General features: G+C 45.5%; 1 protein-coding gene across 3 annotated transcripts in view; it reads right to left on the bottom strand.

Annotated features, from left to right (window-relative positions):
• The window catches only part of rapgef3 (Rap guanine nucleotide exchange factor (GEF) 3), a 36,041-nt gene that overhangs the window by 13,159 nt on the left and 4,888 nt on the right, over positions 1–17,994 (bottom strand). For 2 of the 3 annotated variants that reach the window (XM_036532962.1, XM_036532961.1), the window contains exons 3-8: positions 10,537–10,581; positions 2,881–2,987; positions 2,107–2,228; positions 1,515–1,692; positions 929–1,013; positions 757–817 (exon numbers count right to left, since the gene is read on the bottom strand). In XM_036532962.1, coding sequence (XP_036388855.1) covers positions 757–817; positions 929–1,013; positions 1,515–1,692; positions 2,107–2,228; positions 2,881–2,987; positions 10,537–10,581 — 598 coding nt within the window. Of the gene's footprint in view, positions 1–756; positions 818–928; positions 1,014–1,514; positions 1,693–2,106; positions 2,229–2,880; positions 2,988–10,536; positions 10,582–15,741; positions 16,061–17,994 lie in introns of those variants that run through there. The other variant, XM_036532960.1, reaches the window with a different exon arrangement.

Here is a 17,994-nt window from a genome sequence, read left to right on the forward strand (position 1 = left end):
TTGCCTGTTTGTTCATAGTGTTGAAAAAGGATAAAGGCAAAGAATGACATATTCAGGATCAAGAATAATATTGGATATATAAATAGATATGTTGTACAAATGCTCTCAGATGCAAAAATCCCTGAATGCTATTCATGTACTAATACATGCCCTGCACAGAGTTTGCCTTCAAATTATTTTATGACACAGTAATAAATACAGCTTTGTACATGATGCAGAAGGCTGCTTGTGATTTAAGAGCGTAGCATGTGATCCATGGAGCAATGTGATGTGAGCTTTGCACTGCTTTTAGCATAATACCATGTAGGGCCTATTAAATTTGGCAGGTGGATCGCGCTGAACAAGGGTAATGACACTTAATGGGATTCTATGAGAAAACAGACCCCAGGGAAACTGTTTGGTTGTACATACCAAGCTCTGATAAAACAGCCTTTTCAGGGCTGTTGACTTTGTATGTGTTCGTTATTTGTCTGTTTGGCTATGTGTTGCCCCCAATCAGACAATCAAACTTAAACTAGAGTTCATTTTCAAACACCTGTTAATTCTTTTCCATAAAATAAAAACATTATTATTTAGTTACACAGACACCTTAAATGCTAAATGTGGGGGTAAAGTATTGATCATTTTGAGAACACTGAGAGCACAGCATTTGCTGTCATTTTAGTCACAGGCTCTCCACCAGTCTGACGGTGTGGAATCACGGTATGACGTTCACGCCCGCTGCGGTTCGAGCGTCACAGTTTGCGTCACACTCACAGACGGTTCCTGCCTTGGCGTGGGACTCGAAAACCAGCACGGCGGCCAGCTCCTTACGCACCTACAGGGAGAGATGACACCGGGACTCACTCATCGGTACTACTTTCTGGTGAGACGCAGAGCTCCGTCCAACCACGGGCTCTCGTGGTTTTGGAGGCCGGTCGGCACTCACCGAGCTGGAGAGGTGAGCGACGGCCTTGATGTGGAGCAGCTCCTCGTAGATCACCTCCAGGTCATCGGCTGTTCTCTGACTCGGACTGCAGGGAACAATGTCATTAGTCTACATGAAGAATGCACAATTTAAGCACTCGCATGTTTATCCTGTCCCTGACTGGACTTTACTTGTGAAATTATAAGGATAGAGAGTTCTGTATAATTCTGTTTCAGCTATTTATATGACTACTCAATGTGTGTGTGTCTGTGTTTGTGCTTGTGTGCACAGGTTGTGAAGATAATGGTGCCATTCAGTGTTATGGCACAAAGGATTATTCCCTGATAAAAATACTTGCTATCTTACTGATCCAATTTAACACACATGCCTAACTGATTAATCTATGCTCTTTGTGTTGATAAGCAAAAATACCCCCGGAAAAAAACCCAGGAAAGGAATTAGGCATACTACACAAACCAGAGAGACAGTTCTTCGAAATCAAATTCTTGGGACCTGCAAGTACCACTTTTCCAGGGTTTATGGTTTCAAAATAACCATTTTTGGTTGCCTTTGGGCAATATTGGCCCCCACTCTTAATGTCACTCACCTTTTGCGCAGTATCATGGTAAGAAGTGCATCTGGACCCATCTGGACCAATAGCGACAAACCCTCCTGAAGCTCCTCCTCTGAGTCCTTCTCATTGGTTGTGTGGTTCAAACCAAACTCCGCTTCAAGAAAGCGATAGAACTGGGTGTCTCTATCCTGGAAGTTCAGCTCTTGCTTAACTAAATTCAAGGGAAGGAGAAATAAACATTGAACTTTCTCACTTTCTTTAATCTTTTTCTGTGTTAATTTATCATTGGTTTTGATTTTTGGTACACTTGAAAGAGGTGATTTATCATCACAGAGGTTAGCCTTTATCACCACAGAGGGTAATGTTTACCTGTTGATGTGTAAATAATGTGTATTTAAACATCATTTACAGAACCATCAAAACAATACAGTCAGGGTGACCTAATCTCTCTCACTCTCTAGACACTTAGGACACCTAGTCTTTCAGCACGACACTCATGCTACACACTAAGTTGTGGAAGTTGCAGGTTTGATGCTTGAATCGATGGTGTGGCTCCAGGACATCTACCTGGAGCATCAGGTAATGTCCTGTTGACCTCCCCAACACCTGAGTGTGTCGCTCTCACCGTGAACAAGTATCCCCTCGTCCACCAGCACCTGCCACATGCCCACCGCCTGGCTCCGGGACTGCAGACAGTCACTCAACTTCATCAGCCAATCAACGAGCTCCTTCCCCGTGGAGCATTGTCTAGGAGGGACAGAGGGGGGTAGGTGAAAAGAGGGACCAAACCGGGAAGTAATACCAGGCTGTACAAGGCACAGCAGAGTCATGGGGACAGGAGCATTATGGGAAATACTGAGATCTGCTGTGTGGAATCTCAGACCAGATCTCACCCCAATGCCCCAATTTGAAGAACAAATTGAAAACCACACTACTTGCATGTTCTTTTCTTCTTACACATCATTTTTATACATTTTATTAATGGCTGAACTCCTGATGCTGTGATGTGTTGCATAAGTAATGTAACACTATCACAAATTTAGTTAACTAAAAGCAGTGTGAGTAGATGGAATCTGGGCCTTTGTATCAGTTTCCAGCAAGGATTAACAGGGACACAGAAGGCCTTTCATACTGATCAACACTGACAGGACTGCTGTATGCGAAGGTGCTTTGAGTTGTTAGTGGCATGGTGTTTACCATCTCTAAATGCATTAATCAAACATTAATCATCAGCACTTGATAACCTGGGTAGCATAATGTGTCACATCCAGAGGGTGTAACAGTAAACCATTAGTCATAGATAACACATGCATGAATGAAAACAGCACAAATGATTAAATGTGAAATGGTCTTGCATGGTGACAGCTCAGTTTTAACCACCTGAAGGTGTCTACATTACCTGTAGGTCTTCAGGTGGTACTTCCGATCCCTGATCAGGCCTGGGTTGCGCTCGATCAAGGCGCTATACACTGACCTGGCCGCTTTCAGGATGCGATCTGAGAGGAACTGAGAGAGAGGAACAAAAGAAGAACAAGCAAACAGGGAGATGAGCGGACAGAGGCACACACACCCCAAAGAAACAACCTCACTCTCTTTCAGCGAATACACAAATCAAGTATGTTCCAGCCCGGTTTATTGTGTGCCGTTTGAAAGAGACAACATTACATAATCGCGGCAGCAATGGGGGAAATGAGGAGTTTCTGATGACCGGGTGAAACAGAAACCATTCCAGAGACCGCCTAATGAGGGGTGATGTTCAGAGCGCAAACAAGAGCGGGGGGTAGAATTCAATGCGATTCACACTAATGTGCCTCCACAGCCAGTGGAAGAGCACCAAGGACAGAGCGCTGTGTGTGGTCGCGGTGGCGAGGCCGAGCGCTGGCGTCATGGCCGTGAGTGACGCATCGCGGGGGGGGGGGTCTGAGAGTGGGACCGCGCGTGGGCCGCTGAGGGGTGAGAAAGTGTCGCCGTTTCCGCACCGCGCCGCGCCGTCCCACCGCCGACACCTCACCTCCGCCACGCTCCTGCTGCCAGACGGAGGTGTGATTTAGCGCATCCCTCCTCCAGCCTCTCTGCTCTCGCTCCCTCTCTTCCTTCCTCCCTGCTTCTTTCAGCGGCTCCTTCTCTAATCGTCTTTTCTTGGTCTCCTTTCCTCTTTCTGACACCTCCCAACCTCTCTGTGCTGCAGGCTTCCTTTGGTCTCTCTTGCTTCCCCTCTCTCTCAGCTTTGCTCTCTCTACCTCTCACTTTCTTTCCCCCTCCTTTTCACTTTTACTTTCTATGTTTCCCTCCCTAATGCTCTCTCCTTCTCCCTCTGTCCCTCATTCTTCCTCACTCTCTCTCTCACCCTCGTTTCTTTTCTCTACTCAGCTTTTCCTCTCCCTCCTCATCTCTCTCTCTCTCTCCCATTCCAAGTCTCTCTCTCTCCCTGCCTTCCTCTCCTTGTCTCTCTCTCTCCCTCTCAGTTTCCCCCACTCCCTGTCTTGTGATTCCACGAGTGACTCACACAGTCGTCTGTTTGTTCTAGTGTTTCCTATGGAGTGGTGTTTATCCAAGGTGGTAGTCTTGGGATTCAGACTGGTCATAACAAAAAAACATGTGTCCAATCTCCTCTCCCCAGCGGAACTCCCAGCCACGCCGTTCCTGCCCCGCCCGGCCACTCATGGAAATGATTGCTCCGTGACCCGCGGCTGATGTGCCCACCCCTCCCCACTGTGATGATGAAAGAACTTGGCATGTCTGGGGCAAATTCTCTCATGCAAATGAACAAAGGAATTTACATGGCCTGGACAAAAAGAAACAAAAACACCCCCCACCCCCCCAAAAAAATGTTTCATTAAGACTAGCAGTAATCCTACTGTACACCCCCAGTGGGCCATTTTTGAAAAGGCACTCTAGCAAATGGAAGCATGCTAGGAGAGAGACTCGAACTACACAGAACAAACCTCTACTGCTACACAAATAAGTACCTGCTATTTTCTGATGGACCAATATATACATAACTGTATATAAAGTACATTAAGTGATTGAAACTTCATTGTCAATGGATTATCCCTTTATGGTCTTCACCTTCATCCTCCAGCCTCCCCCACCCCACTGCTTGGCCTCATGCTTCTCCTGGAGGCGTCACTCGGCTGTTTTGAGCAAAACTCACTGACGCAGAAATGAAAGGGTCACCAGGAATCGGGCTGGTTTCCCACTGCCTCTGCCCCACACACGGTGGATGGAGGTCACCGGCATCTAAATCTCTCCGATGGCAGGTTGGCTTTGCGCTCTCCTCTGGGACCGTGAAGGCCTCTGGTCTCTGCCAGATGGAGGTCAGGGATATTTCCGTGCTCCCCGTGGGAACGCTGCCACTTTCTCAGGAGAACACAGTCCAGCCCCTCTGGCCTCCGATCCAGAGGTACACAACACAACACAACAAAACACCACCAGAGGTACACGGCAACAGCAAGTCTCGAAGGGCCACGGTAGCACTGCTTTCATAGAGTTCTCATAACAGACAAACTAATGTAGCCCTGAAACCACCTCTGCAAGAGATGCTATGAGATGTGTCCTTTTCACCTCGCTGGATATTTCCATCTTCAAAGGGGACTCCACACTCTGAATCTAAGACTGAGTGAGCTGTTTCCTTAAGTATAGCTATAGTAGTTCAAAGACATTATCAGGTGTTGTTGTTGTTTACAATCAGTTACAGTTACTTCAGGTGGACTACAGTGAGTCACTGGGACCAAGCTTATATAGTTCAGATATTAGCTAAATCTGAGGAACTGACAAGACTGTAGTATTTTAAAGGTAGAAAAAGACTTTACTAATGGGGTGGAGTGTCCCTTTACAGACTTACACCCTTTATGGGTTGTTTTGGTATTTGAAAAGTTTATTTTGAGAACTTTTTCTCAAACGATTTACTGCCATCCAGCCTCCATTTTGGCTGGAGCTGGAGAGCTGGAGGCACACAGGTTCCCTGCCTTATAAAGGGAAGCCTTCAGAACTCTCTAGAATGCAGGCTACCCTCTCAGCTGCCTACATGAAGGACGTCTGAGTGTTATCTAGGGCTAAGTCTAACACTGAAGGGGAGGAGAATCAGCCATTGTTTAGGTTGCCTCAGGTTACAAAGTAAACGGTTCTTTCAAGTCACACAAGTTAGTGACAGAACACAGGCCACAGCGCTTCTGACATGAACAGTAGCTGCTTACAGCACTGTTTGACCCAGCAGGCAGCTCTCCGCCCTATTGTTTGAGTAAGTGCTACATGTGGATTATTTGTTTAAGAAAACCTGTCTTTGTTTAAAAGCCTCCACACAACAAAACGGTGTTACCTTGTTGGCTGGAGCTCGTCGAATGATCAGAAATGCTCTTGCAGCCCCTGCTTACTGCCAGATAGACACATTACAGTTTTAGCCCACATTTTAATTGCCCTTCCATGTTTGCTATTAACGCACCACCATTCGTGGTGAGAGTCTGTGGGCATGCTGACATTGTGCTTTGGGATAACACCTTATGTCATGTAGTTTGTCAGATCGTACAAGCAGTGATAATTGCACTTTCGAGCACCGTGGGAGTTGCGAGTGAATATAAAGGAGTAATTTTGTTTGTGGCTGTTCAGCGTTGGGTTTCATAAGCAGTGACAGACTGCCAAAAGCCAATGAAAAATAAGCATCCAATAACCTAATGTGCCACCAGAAAAGCAGCTGTTTCCAGTGTTTCCTGTAAAAACTCTACAACAAGCAGAGTGGAATAGGAAAGACAGAAAACATGGGAACTAAGCCATAAATACACTATGAGAAGATAAGAAATTCATTAAGCTATGGCAAGAGCTCTGAGTTCATTTAATTCACCTGCAATAAGCTACCATTACAATCAATGCAACCCTACAGGGAACAGAAATGGCCACATAGCTTGACAGAGGCAGGTTTGTTTGTGTGTCCTGGTGTTAATACTAGCACTTCATAACCATATAGGGCAGCATCAATAACCAGTCACATTTCTCCACAATTTGCTGAATTGCAGAGTCCTGAGGTAGTGACGCCCAAAACAGTTGCCCTCTTTCAAAATTCACATGCCACTTCCGCAGTCACACTGTAAAGTGTGTCAGGTTCAGTGCCCTCGTCTGCAATTCTCAAGAATCGTGACATTTATTCTAGGCCTTACCAACAGCTTTATCCCTTTTATAACTCCAGCACGAGTTCAGTTACAGTAAGCTGTAATTTGCTGTAAAGAAAGAAACCACCAGCCACGGAGTCCCAGTGTTTGTTTTTAACAGCACAGCTTCTTGGCTGAGAGGAGGAGGGGAAAAAAATATCTGAGCGCTTTTATTCTTCTGTGTGGAAACCGTGGGCTGGACTTTCCACAGCGGGTGAAACAGCCGCTGTCTCGACGGCTGGGCGACAATGGTGGGCTGCTTGGGCGCATCGAAAAACTCCATTACATACAGGGACTGACACTACAAAGGAAGTGGGCCCACTGTCGACAAGCTGTGTAGAGGTCAGGGCGGCCAGGGGACACGGCGCCTAAAGAACCAGCCTTAGAACCCAAAGGTTGAAGGTCAGGGCACCCAGCTGCTATTCTACCCGTGACAGTAAGCCTCAATCGCTTTGGTGCATAATGGGCCGTACAAATCAGCAGCGAAAATATGAGCTACTGCAAGTAGCCCTGAACAGAGGTATCTGCTGAGAAAATAAATGTTAACGTACAGCTGTGCTAGGATTTATCAACAAAGATCAACAAAGAGCATGCAAGGCTAAATGGGACTTTTGTGCATTCTCTGGAGAGCGCTTCCTGTTGTAGTGAAGGTCTCCTTGCACTGAGAGACGGTACAAAGGAATGCACAGTAGAAATCTATATGTGTTGATCTTTTGATGCCATGCACCTGACGCATGGACAGACCTATCCTTCAGCCAGCTGCAACCTTTAGACTCATGGCAGTGAGCAGCAATTGTATGCTCTCTCAGCACAATGGCAAGGTTGACTTTTTTTTTATATTATTCTTGTACAGCTCTAAACTCCGGTGGAACAGGGATTGTGTACATCTAACTGATGGCCTTGTGTTACTTTTCATGTTGCTCCAACCACTTATTTACTTAGTTGAAGCATGTACACTTTTTTCAAAATGCAATTCATTAAGAGAAATTCTGAGTTCACATATTATATAAAAAACCTCCCTGGATGACACAATTTGCGATTTATGACTCACTATTTTGTGGATATTGTTTAATATTAATAGGCCACTTCACCAAAGCATCAACTGGTCATGACATCTATATATATTTCTAAAGTATAACTCATAATTTTTATAATTCTGAGACATGAACACTATCTACAATAAAAAATAAATTTGCCTCGTGCAGTATAATCAGGAAATTCTAAATGTGGCCTCTAAACGACATAATGATAGCCTTTGTGTTTACCTGTTAGTTTTCAGAGGAAGAAAAAAGGAGACACAACTAACTGCATCTCAACAAAACACACACACATGCACACACACGCGCACACACACACGCACGCACGCACACACACACATGCACACACACACGCACACACACACGCATGCACACACACACACGTACACATACACACATGCACACACGCACACACACACATGCACACACGCACACATACACACATGCACACACATGCACACACAATTGCACACATGCACACACACACATGCACACATGTACACATACACACATGCACACGCACACACACACACGCACACACGCATGCACACACGCACACACACACGCATGCACACACACATGCACACACATACACATACACACATGCACACACGCACACGCACACACATGCAAACACGCACACATACACACACGCACACACACACACACACACACACACACACACACACACACACACACACACACACACACAAACACACACACATGCTCACAAGCATGTCAATGCCCAATGTCCCCCCCCAGTCTCAGTGCTGCACTTTCTTCATCTGCACTCTCTCTGTCCCGTCCAAAAAACACACACGTGTGCAGAAAACAAAACACTTGAGCAGTTAAGTGCATTCCAAGGCAGGCTAGAAATGCGGGGTGAACACTCCTCCGGCCCGCTTGCTGTCGGGTGAGACAGAACACGGAATTTTAATCAGCCCGCTGGCCGTTGATTTTTGTATTAAGCCTTCTGATCACAAAAATCCCAGCAACCCAGCTTCCCACCCCCCTCAGAAAAAAGAGGTTTTTCAAACTGAGCCTGCTGCATGTGTGAGTGCTGGTTTGCTGGTTCTTCTTTAAGGTAATAACAGTTTGCCCTGTTTTACAAGAGCAGGTGCTTAAGGACACTTTGCCTGTAGACACAGCTAAACCTGTGTGCACCTGCACAGTGTGCATTGTGCGTGAGGTGGGTGTGTGCACGGCTGCTCTGTGTGTGTGTGTGTGCGTCTGTGTATGTGTGTGTGTGTATATGTGTGTGTGTGTGTGTGTGTGTGTGTGTGTGTGTGTGTGTGTGTGCGCGTCTGTGTGTGTGTGTCTGTGTATGTGTGTGTGTGTGTGTGTGTGTGCATGGTGGTGGTGGTGAGGGGAGCACACAACCCAGGCAGAGTGAGGTCTCTCTCTCACTTCAGCCTTCTCTTATCGAAGTATGAGTTTTTCTTTGAGTTAACTGTTGAAGCAGCTTAGATAAAAGCCATGAGGCAGGGGTGTGTGTGTGTGTGTGTGTGTGTGTGTGTTGTGGATGTTGGACTGCCCTTTCGACTTCAGACTCCTTGTGACTCCTTTGCTTGCCTGTCCTGCCTGGAATTTGTTTTTAAAACATGCAGAAGCAGTTGTGGAGGATATTAGGAAAAAAAGGGCAAGTAGAGCAATTACAGAAGATGCAAGCACTGCAACTCTGGGAAGCTAACAGAGGCAGGCAAACAAATGTTGGAAAAAAAACCTGGCTCAGTCGCAATGAGGTAGAACAGAGCAGAACAGGCTTCCTGTCCCATGGGATTGTGGGAAATGAAAGGAGTAACTAGTAAAGAAGACTGTCTGTCTGTTTCGCTTTTTCTGACCCTCAATACACAGGGGGGATGGGGTAATGGAATTTCAACATGCCTCCGCATATGTTAGAAAAGATGGGGTGTTTACAGCTTTAGAGTTTGAAACAGAAGCAAAGCCCGATGAGTTGGACGATGAGAGCGCTAAATGTAACCCTGGCTCTAACGTACATAGTTTACATAGCAATATTGTTACAGCAAATTGTTCTGATTTACACTTGCCAGGGCCACATGGCAGTGCAGGCAATGGAGGTAATTATGACATAACACTATAAGATGACGTGTTATTGGCTATCAAGCACCACAACTCAGTGGCCAATCTCTTACGTATGAGTGTTAACTATCTACATTAAATATTTCCCTGGACTCAATCACTGTTTTCTGCACAGACATTGCTTCTGTTGTATCAGGATCAAGACCACTGAACACAAGCATTCACCTGAGGAAACTCACCCTGAGGTGTTCCATTGCGCTGACTGTGTACCACTAACAAGTTCCGTAACATGAGGGTCTACCCAGAATGCACTGCAGTGTGCTGTGACCCACTTACCCAGCCACTGCCACGTCAACCCCGGAAACACCATCAGAATCTTCTAACCAACCCACCTTTCTACCTAGATTACACAGAGTCTCTGTGCCACGTAGTGCCAACAGTCTTCAGCTCATTTCTATACAGCTATTGTGAAGAAGACCTTCAGTGTATCATCACTTAATACCTACATGTAACTGGATGCTGCAGTTCATTTGATCTATTCTGGAAAACAAAAATCAATAAGCTTTTGAGTGTGATCCCCAGGGCAGTGTTTTGTTGGACAGTGATTTTTACTGTAAATGCTTGGTACATCCAACCAAGCAACCAAGAAGTTTTGATTTCTCACAGTACCCTCCTTTGTGCCTTTTAGCCACATCCTGTTTGTATCTGTTCTGTGCTGTTTGTTCATCTAATTAAAAAGCAGGGAGTCTGGTTTTAGGCACAGGTGGGTCGGGGTGGGGAGTGAGACGCGGATCAAAGCAGGGTGACATCACAGCCCCAAAGACCTGTGGTACGCACCTGCTTCATGGTGTCCTGGGTGTCAAGGGCCTCTGGGAGTGGTGTCTATGGGGAAGAAACAGAGGGGATAAATTCAGTGTCACAGCATTAGTCCACAACCACACCAAGCCGCCGTGCTTTCAACTTATTCTGCTCACTGGAGTTTAGCGTGGAGTTAATGACCAGAATCTGCTAATTAAAAGCAGATTCTGGTCATTAACTCCACGCTAAACTCCAGTGAGCAGAAATATTCCCGAACCATTGTGGTTAGTCATTCGCAAGGCTTGAATGACAAGGTTTGCAGTCAACGATCCTTTCACACATTTTTACTTGCACTTTCGGCCTCACCCAAGTTTCTTTTTTTAACAACATGACACATTAGCTAACTTGCCAATTTGTTATGTGTTATGTGTGTTTTTTGCTCTATAAGAGCAATTATAAATGAATCACTATCCAGGGCATTCCTCTGGAAACTGGCTCCACTGGTTTTCAAAGTTTGAAGGCACATACAATAGAACCTGCACAGAACCTGTCAGGTGGGTCATGGCTGACTGCTGTTGTTTTTCAGAGCTGATATTAGCAGATCAGGGTGTTCACGCGTTATTAATTAACTTTTATTCTTTGTATATGTTTCATATGCACAGATTTACATCGTCTGAATGCAGCATGGAATGACCAGAGGTGGACACCCCGGCTTCAGAAAGTAAAAGTCCTACCGTGTATTTGTTCTAGCCAATTCACTAAACAAGGTGATTTCACTAATTAGCTCCTCTACCTAGCTGAAGAGTTGTGCTAATTAAATTCAGCTGGTGTAGTGCATGGGTGGAACAAATACGTGGCAGGACTTTTACTTTCTGAAGCCGGGGTGTCCACCTCTGGGAATGACTGATTTGTGTGTGTGTACCCTTACAAATTCATTTCTTCCTGTTGATGCTCACATCCTGTTGATGTGTGTGTGAAGACTACTCCTTGTTAATGTGGATGTGTCTGCCACAAGCTGGTCTGCTTGTTCGAATATCAGATTGACATTTTTCTCATTCTCAACGTGTGTGAGTGGTAAGGAAACTGATCTATACAATATCACCTGTCAGACTTGTCCCTCTCAGCACAATACTAGAAAGTCAGGCACAGGGTATGATGGGATTTTAACCCTTTGTGTTCTCACTGATGAACATAACCACGACCCCTTCAAATACAACAGCATACAAAATAGTGAACTTGCATACTGAACAATTTGGCTGTAAAGTGATAAATCTAGCTAACTGATATGAAATACGCCAGCACAAACAAAGTACCTTTGCAAATCATGCTCTCTCCATCATTTTGGTTACAGGTTTGAGATCCCTGGTGCTTTCACTTCATTGGCCTTGCCTTGCCTAGATGCTAGCCTGGTCTTTGTTGTGTGTCAAAAGATGAAAAATGCCATTTTTGACAATGTAAACAAAAAATCTTTTCCAATGCAACCTGAAGACTCTCCACTACCCTGCTTTCCAATAACTCTTTTGTTCACTTGTGTCTTTATGACCCTGTCTTTTATGACCCTCTCACACCCACCCTGCTTATGTTTCCAAGCCACCTGCTGCATGATATCACCTGACATTTCTCACTGAAGAGCTTTAGTTTTACACTGTCTTTTGGGGAAGCTTCTGCTAGAGCAAGTAACCTTTGCAGCATTGTGTTGCTGCTTGTATTTGGCCTACAGGCATCTAGATGTTTATCCAGACAGATAATGCACAGACTCCAGGTTCTCAGTGTTTCCTAGTATGGGGTTGCAGGCTCAGCACATGAACACAAAAGACAGGTCATACGTGATATCGCCGCTTGTCTACATTGTTCGTCTACCCCATTGTTCTCGCTGCCCGTCGACCTTGAGGATCTAAAATCAAGGTCTGGAAAGATTTGGTCTTTATTGGCCCACTTTGTTACGCCACATTTGGGACCTCTCAACAGAGCCGGGCTGGAATGGAAAGGGGAGTGACAGAGGCGCTGTGGTAGGATTCACAGGCCTCACAGTGTCTCTGCTCCAAAGTGCTGCTTCATCGGGACCTCTCTCATAATTCGTCTGGCCGTCTTTTCCCACTTGTAATGAATTGAGCTCTCTCCACCCTCTCCCACTATTGACAGAGTAAACTGTGCTGGGTCCATATCACATGCTGTTCCAGCACTACATTGCTCTGTTGTTTGCTGCACCCCCCCCCCCAACCCCATAAACCCCCCCCCCCCCTCCGGTTTCTCCTTTCTCACATGCAGTTCAGCTGCAGCTTGAGCTCCTCTGGCTCCCGGGCCGGTCAAGCGAATCGCTGACCGCGTACCGTGTCATTTTGCGTGCGTACACGGAGTTCGCGTTAATTGAGAAATGTAACGCGTGTTTGAGTGGGAGTGGGGCCGAATGGGGAGAAAACAAGGTTGAAGGGGGGGGGGGGTTACGTAAGAGTGTGGTGGGAAACACAGAGCGCCTTCTTCCCCCTTCTCCGACTCCCCACTCGGTTCACGGCTACTTTAGCGGGAGCTCAGCGGGGGGAGACGCGGTCGGCACTGGTTCCTCTCCAGGTGTCAGCACCAGAGCTGGAATGCCCACGCACAGCCACCGCTGCACGGTTTCTCTCTGATTACACACCAGCTCCTGCGAGGCTGCCGCAAGAAACGGAGCGCAATTTAAACTCCCGCCCCCACACCTCCTCAATTGGAAACAGAGATGGCTCCTGGTCTGAGCCTGCTTAATTGCTAATCTCTTCACACGTGCCGTTTGACTCCAGACAAGTCCAGACGCTGTAAAACCAGGGCGTGGACGCAGAAACCAAAAAGACATCAATGACATCGAGCAGTTTGACTGTAAAACTGCGACAGTGGCAGGGAGTGCAATGCTCCTAACACGTACAGTCCATGTGGCAATCAAATCAACCGTGCACTTTCACGTTTATGGTGTTGTTTCTTTCAGTTTTCATCCACGCCTCATCTTAGCCTTAGTGTTTTATCGGAAATATGTTAGAGGCAGTGGAGTAGATGTCTTCCACCCGGGCTGTGTTTCTCTGTACAGTGTGAACAGATGATGCAGAGCAATGAAAACAGTTACCATCAGGACCAGCATCTCTGTGTAACTGGGCATCATCAATGCTTTTTGTGTGGCAGGTTTCTGCTTATCTGACCTAATGTGTCGGCCCTCTTGATTTCAAGATGCTCTGAAACATGTCATTGTCAGAGAGACAATAGACGGTAGACATTTAGGACTTTTCTTAAATGTTTTTTTAACGCTTTCACTCATACATGTTATAAAGGCAGGAGTCATGTTCTGGGTGAAACCACAGGGCCGTCTGCTGTCTTCCACGGAGAAGGGATGGTTTTTGCCAGAGTTACCACAACATCCTGTGCTGTAACGGAGGTGTGCGAGCGTGTCAGATCAGGAGCTATGGTTTGGAACGCCGGCTGTTATATAACGAATACCAGTGGCTTCATACGCCTGGGTGTGTGCTTGCCTTAGGTTGCCTTGGATCCAGGAGTGCTGGTTTGTGTCAGGATCCTCTCCACCTTTATCCCTTGCTTGAATTCCTCATACAGTTTCACCGACGGCTGCTACCGCTACCAAGCCCGAGCTATTTCCGAGTATTTACAAACACTGCGGGGCAGTGGTGCGGGTTATTGTTTATTGCTTCTCAAAAAGTGGTATTTGCTCAAAGATATTTAGCACAGGGGTCACGTGATGCTGGAAGCTCGCACTGTCTTGGTTAAAGCAAACTGGAGACAGCACTGACATGGCAACACATGCTGCTGCTTTGATCCAAACGCCTTTTTCCGAGTCTTAGCTTTAACGCTCGCAAGAAACTTTGTCTACCCTCTTTAACAGCAGAGGAGTTTAACTCCTGTAATTGATAACTAATTTGGATTATCAAATGACCGAGAAGGAAAAACCTAACAAGGGCTAAGGCACTATGCCATACAAAGCTGTCTTTGATTTTTCCTAAGGTGAAAGGGGCGTGAATCAAACCTCACTGCTTATGGTGTACAACAAACAATACACTATTAATAACCACGCTGTATTAAAAACTTTGGCTCGGCTGAACTTCTTTCCGCACTCCCACGCCCACACAAAGACAATAGATCATTTCACTCCGCACACCACTCGCCTGGTGAGCCCGGCTGTTTTCGGACACTTATTTTATCAGTGGCATCAGAGGATGTGGTTGACCTTCCACCCTCCCCCACCTCGCCCCCCTTTTCTCCCCCCCACTACCGCTCTTCGCCTTCTACTGTCTCGCCCCACAACGGAATTTGAGTGGAACTTTCTCAGTAGCAGCTCAGCTGAGGATGAAATCAGGAGAGAGGTGAGGCCATCTACGAGCTGTAATGATTTTGGCCTCCCAGCTGCTCTCTTTGTCTATTGTGTCGAAATGAAACATTACATACAGGCATATTAGTGACTGGATTTAAAAATAGGCCATGGTGCACTCATTTTAACACGTGCAGTGCTGGAATGCTTTGAGAAGCATGGTGCTGTGTAAAGACTATTGTCTGGTTTTACACAGACTGTCTGAGATTTAAAGCTTACTCACAGTGTCATGGGTTTTCTTGTATGGTTCAGGTGCTGATACTTTCACTGCTTTCCCCTTGTGCCCCCCACATGCCTGTCATAATCGCTAGCAAATTGGGATTGCCATTAAAGAGTTTAATGACGGGAATCCTTTCTGCAGAGCCCCGTGATCTGTTTGTGAAACATGTAGGCTACCTGTGCCATTTCCACACACTTATGTTCCTTAGATTCAGGCCAATGAAAATTGTGATAAAGTCGTAACGTGTAATGACATTTTGACGTTTTATAGCCCATTACAAATTGTTTATTCTGCTCTGCTGCTGTTTTCGAGCCCACGTGCGTTCATTCGAGTCTGGAATGTTAATGACACATCGCTTCGTTCCATCGGCACTGTCTAATGCCACCCCCCCGCCCCCCCCCCCCCCCCCCATTTAGAATACCCTGAGCAAAGAAATATTACACATAATTACATTCCAGAAACTCTATGTGAATTAACTGATTAGCATAAACATGGAACCGATGTTTTAAATAATGAGGTTCTGAGTTTTTTTTAAAGACAGTCTTACATTATTTTGCTTTTAAATGATCCATTGTAGTATTTTACACCCCAAAACATTCTCCCAACAATTTCAAAAATGTACACACATAACAATGATGATAATATTAATAAATAAACGACAACAACAAAAGCCATAGCATACCCAGCTGATGCCTCGAATTTTCGGTGTTTCCATAGAGTAGCGGTCTGGGTAAACACGATAATTGTAACTCCTGAAGAGATGCATTTTTTGTTGTTTTCAGATCAATATAACAAGGGAATATCACTTGCTCGATTAATAAAGCTGTAGCCGTAAAACATGACGAAGACTGTACTTCCCAACATCTCTCACCCTCTCCTTTGGAAGGGAGGGACTCGGTATTCCATCAGAACACGTCGCATACCATCAAAACACATCGCATTCCGTTAGAACGCAGCACCCGCATTCTCAGTAACAGGTAGACGCTCTGCACTTGAACGCAGCCGAGACGGAACTGCGCTCTCGGTACAGCTCAACGTCACCACACTGGTGGGAGCTGCCGCTCCAACTCATGCGCCTGCCCATTCGGCGAGCCCACGAGTCACAAGCGCACTACGCCTGAACTGCACGCGGTTGTAAATTATAATTACAATATGCTGTCATTTCCTAACCAAATATAAAAAAAAAATCCCCGAATTCTTCTTCTTTTGGCATATAAATTCCCAACGTTTTACGTTTGCATTAATTAAAGGTTCGAGGAAGGATTCCAGTTTCAACATGACTCGTTAATGTTTAGGATGCCAACGTCAGACATACCTGTGCCATTCATCAGTAGGACTTTCAGCAATGTCTAACAAGAAAATCTCAAGATCGCATATTCTTTGCATCTTTTGCGTGTCATGTGGCATGAAAACAACAATTTGAATCCAGAGCTGCGGTCTATTAAGTCATTTCAGGGGATTAATTTCTTATAGGCTAACGACTTTTCAACTAATTAATTAAATTTCAGTTCATTTCATGAACGGAAACGGGAGTGACCTCAACTCTGTTATAATATTTAATTCCAAATTCCAGCTAAATCTAAGTACGGCACAAAACAGTTATGGTAACATGTGTGTTTATTTCCGTATTTGAGTTAAAATTAATGTTATGGGTGAATACCGGACATGGCTGTCTTCAGCTCATCTCCTCCGCAGTGGCAGGTGCTGATGTATATCAAGGCCAGAGCTTTCCGCAGAGGCAATTAAACACTAAGGAAGCGTGTTAGCAGGTACATTAGGCCAGGCGAGTTAATGAGGTCCCAGGAAACGACAGGCTCAGACGGCGTTCGCCCTTGATATGCTGATATGCGCTGGTTGTAAATACCGTGTGTCTGAGAAAAAGAACAGAACCAAAAACGCACTGTTCTGGACAGCAGACATGTTCTGGTGGGTGATACCCGTGCTTACTGACTCACTCAAAAGAAACTCCGCGAGGAGGATTGACTATTCGCCCGACCAAAATCGCTGTTAAAGTTGCGGGAGACGTATTTCTCGTAATACGAGTATGCGAGGGATGGCATTCCAGGAAATCCACCCAAGTGGAAATTTAACTTAGTATGGATGAAGACAAAATAATAAACCGAATAAAGGCATGCAAATGAATGCATTCAATATAGAAATATTCGGTTTAATTACATACAGTCACACGCCATTCTGAGGATCGTGTGAACGCGCACATTTAGAAAAGTAAAACGTCATTCCAGGGTTCTGGAAGTCTGGGTCCAAACTGTGGAGTGAAACTATATGAAGCTAGTTTGCTAGTACATTATAATAAATTCATACGCTTACAGAGTTAAATCGAGTTCTGTTATCCGAGGAAATAAAAAAAGAACAGGAATTTTTATTATTGCATAAGGGCGCGCGATGTGGCACACACATTTATAGAGCTCAAGAACGGTGGCTTCCAAGCACTCCGAGGAGGCGCCGAGAGTCATTACTGTGGTGAGCTCCCGGGCTCTTATCTGCACGGTCGCAGCCCCTTGCCAAACCCTTCAGAAACGCTGCATGGAGGCGCTGAGATAACTAGAAGCCCCGAGAGTAGCCTAGGAAGCGAATCATGAGCAGGCCAAGGAAACATTTCATCACGAGTAAATTTTTCTACCGGACAAACAATTCACAACACCATGTCCAGTATATAAAAATACAATACTCCATTGATGAAAATGATAAATATTTGTATTTGCATACTGAAAGACGTACTGTTAAACTGCGGCCCTACACGTTAGCATCGTGCAGACACACCTGAAACCTATGTTGGGGCAGTAGGGTTGACATGAGATATGAGAGTGAGACTGTGGAAGAAGTGCCTCACATCTAGGTCAACTATTATCAAGGCAGTCCAAATTTTATATTGGTTGCACTTAAACAATTTGGTCCCTGCTCCCAGCAACACTGA

This window comes from Megalops cyprinoides, chromosome 7 (assembly GCF_013368585.1).
Source record: "Megalops cyprinoides isolate fMegCyp1 chromosome 7, fMegCyp1.pri, whole genome shotgun sequence".
NCBI lineage: Eukaryota > Metazoa > Chordata > Actinopteri > Elopiformes > Megalopidae > Megalops > Megalops cyprinoides.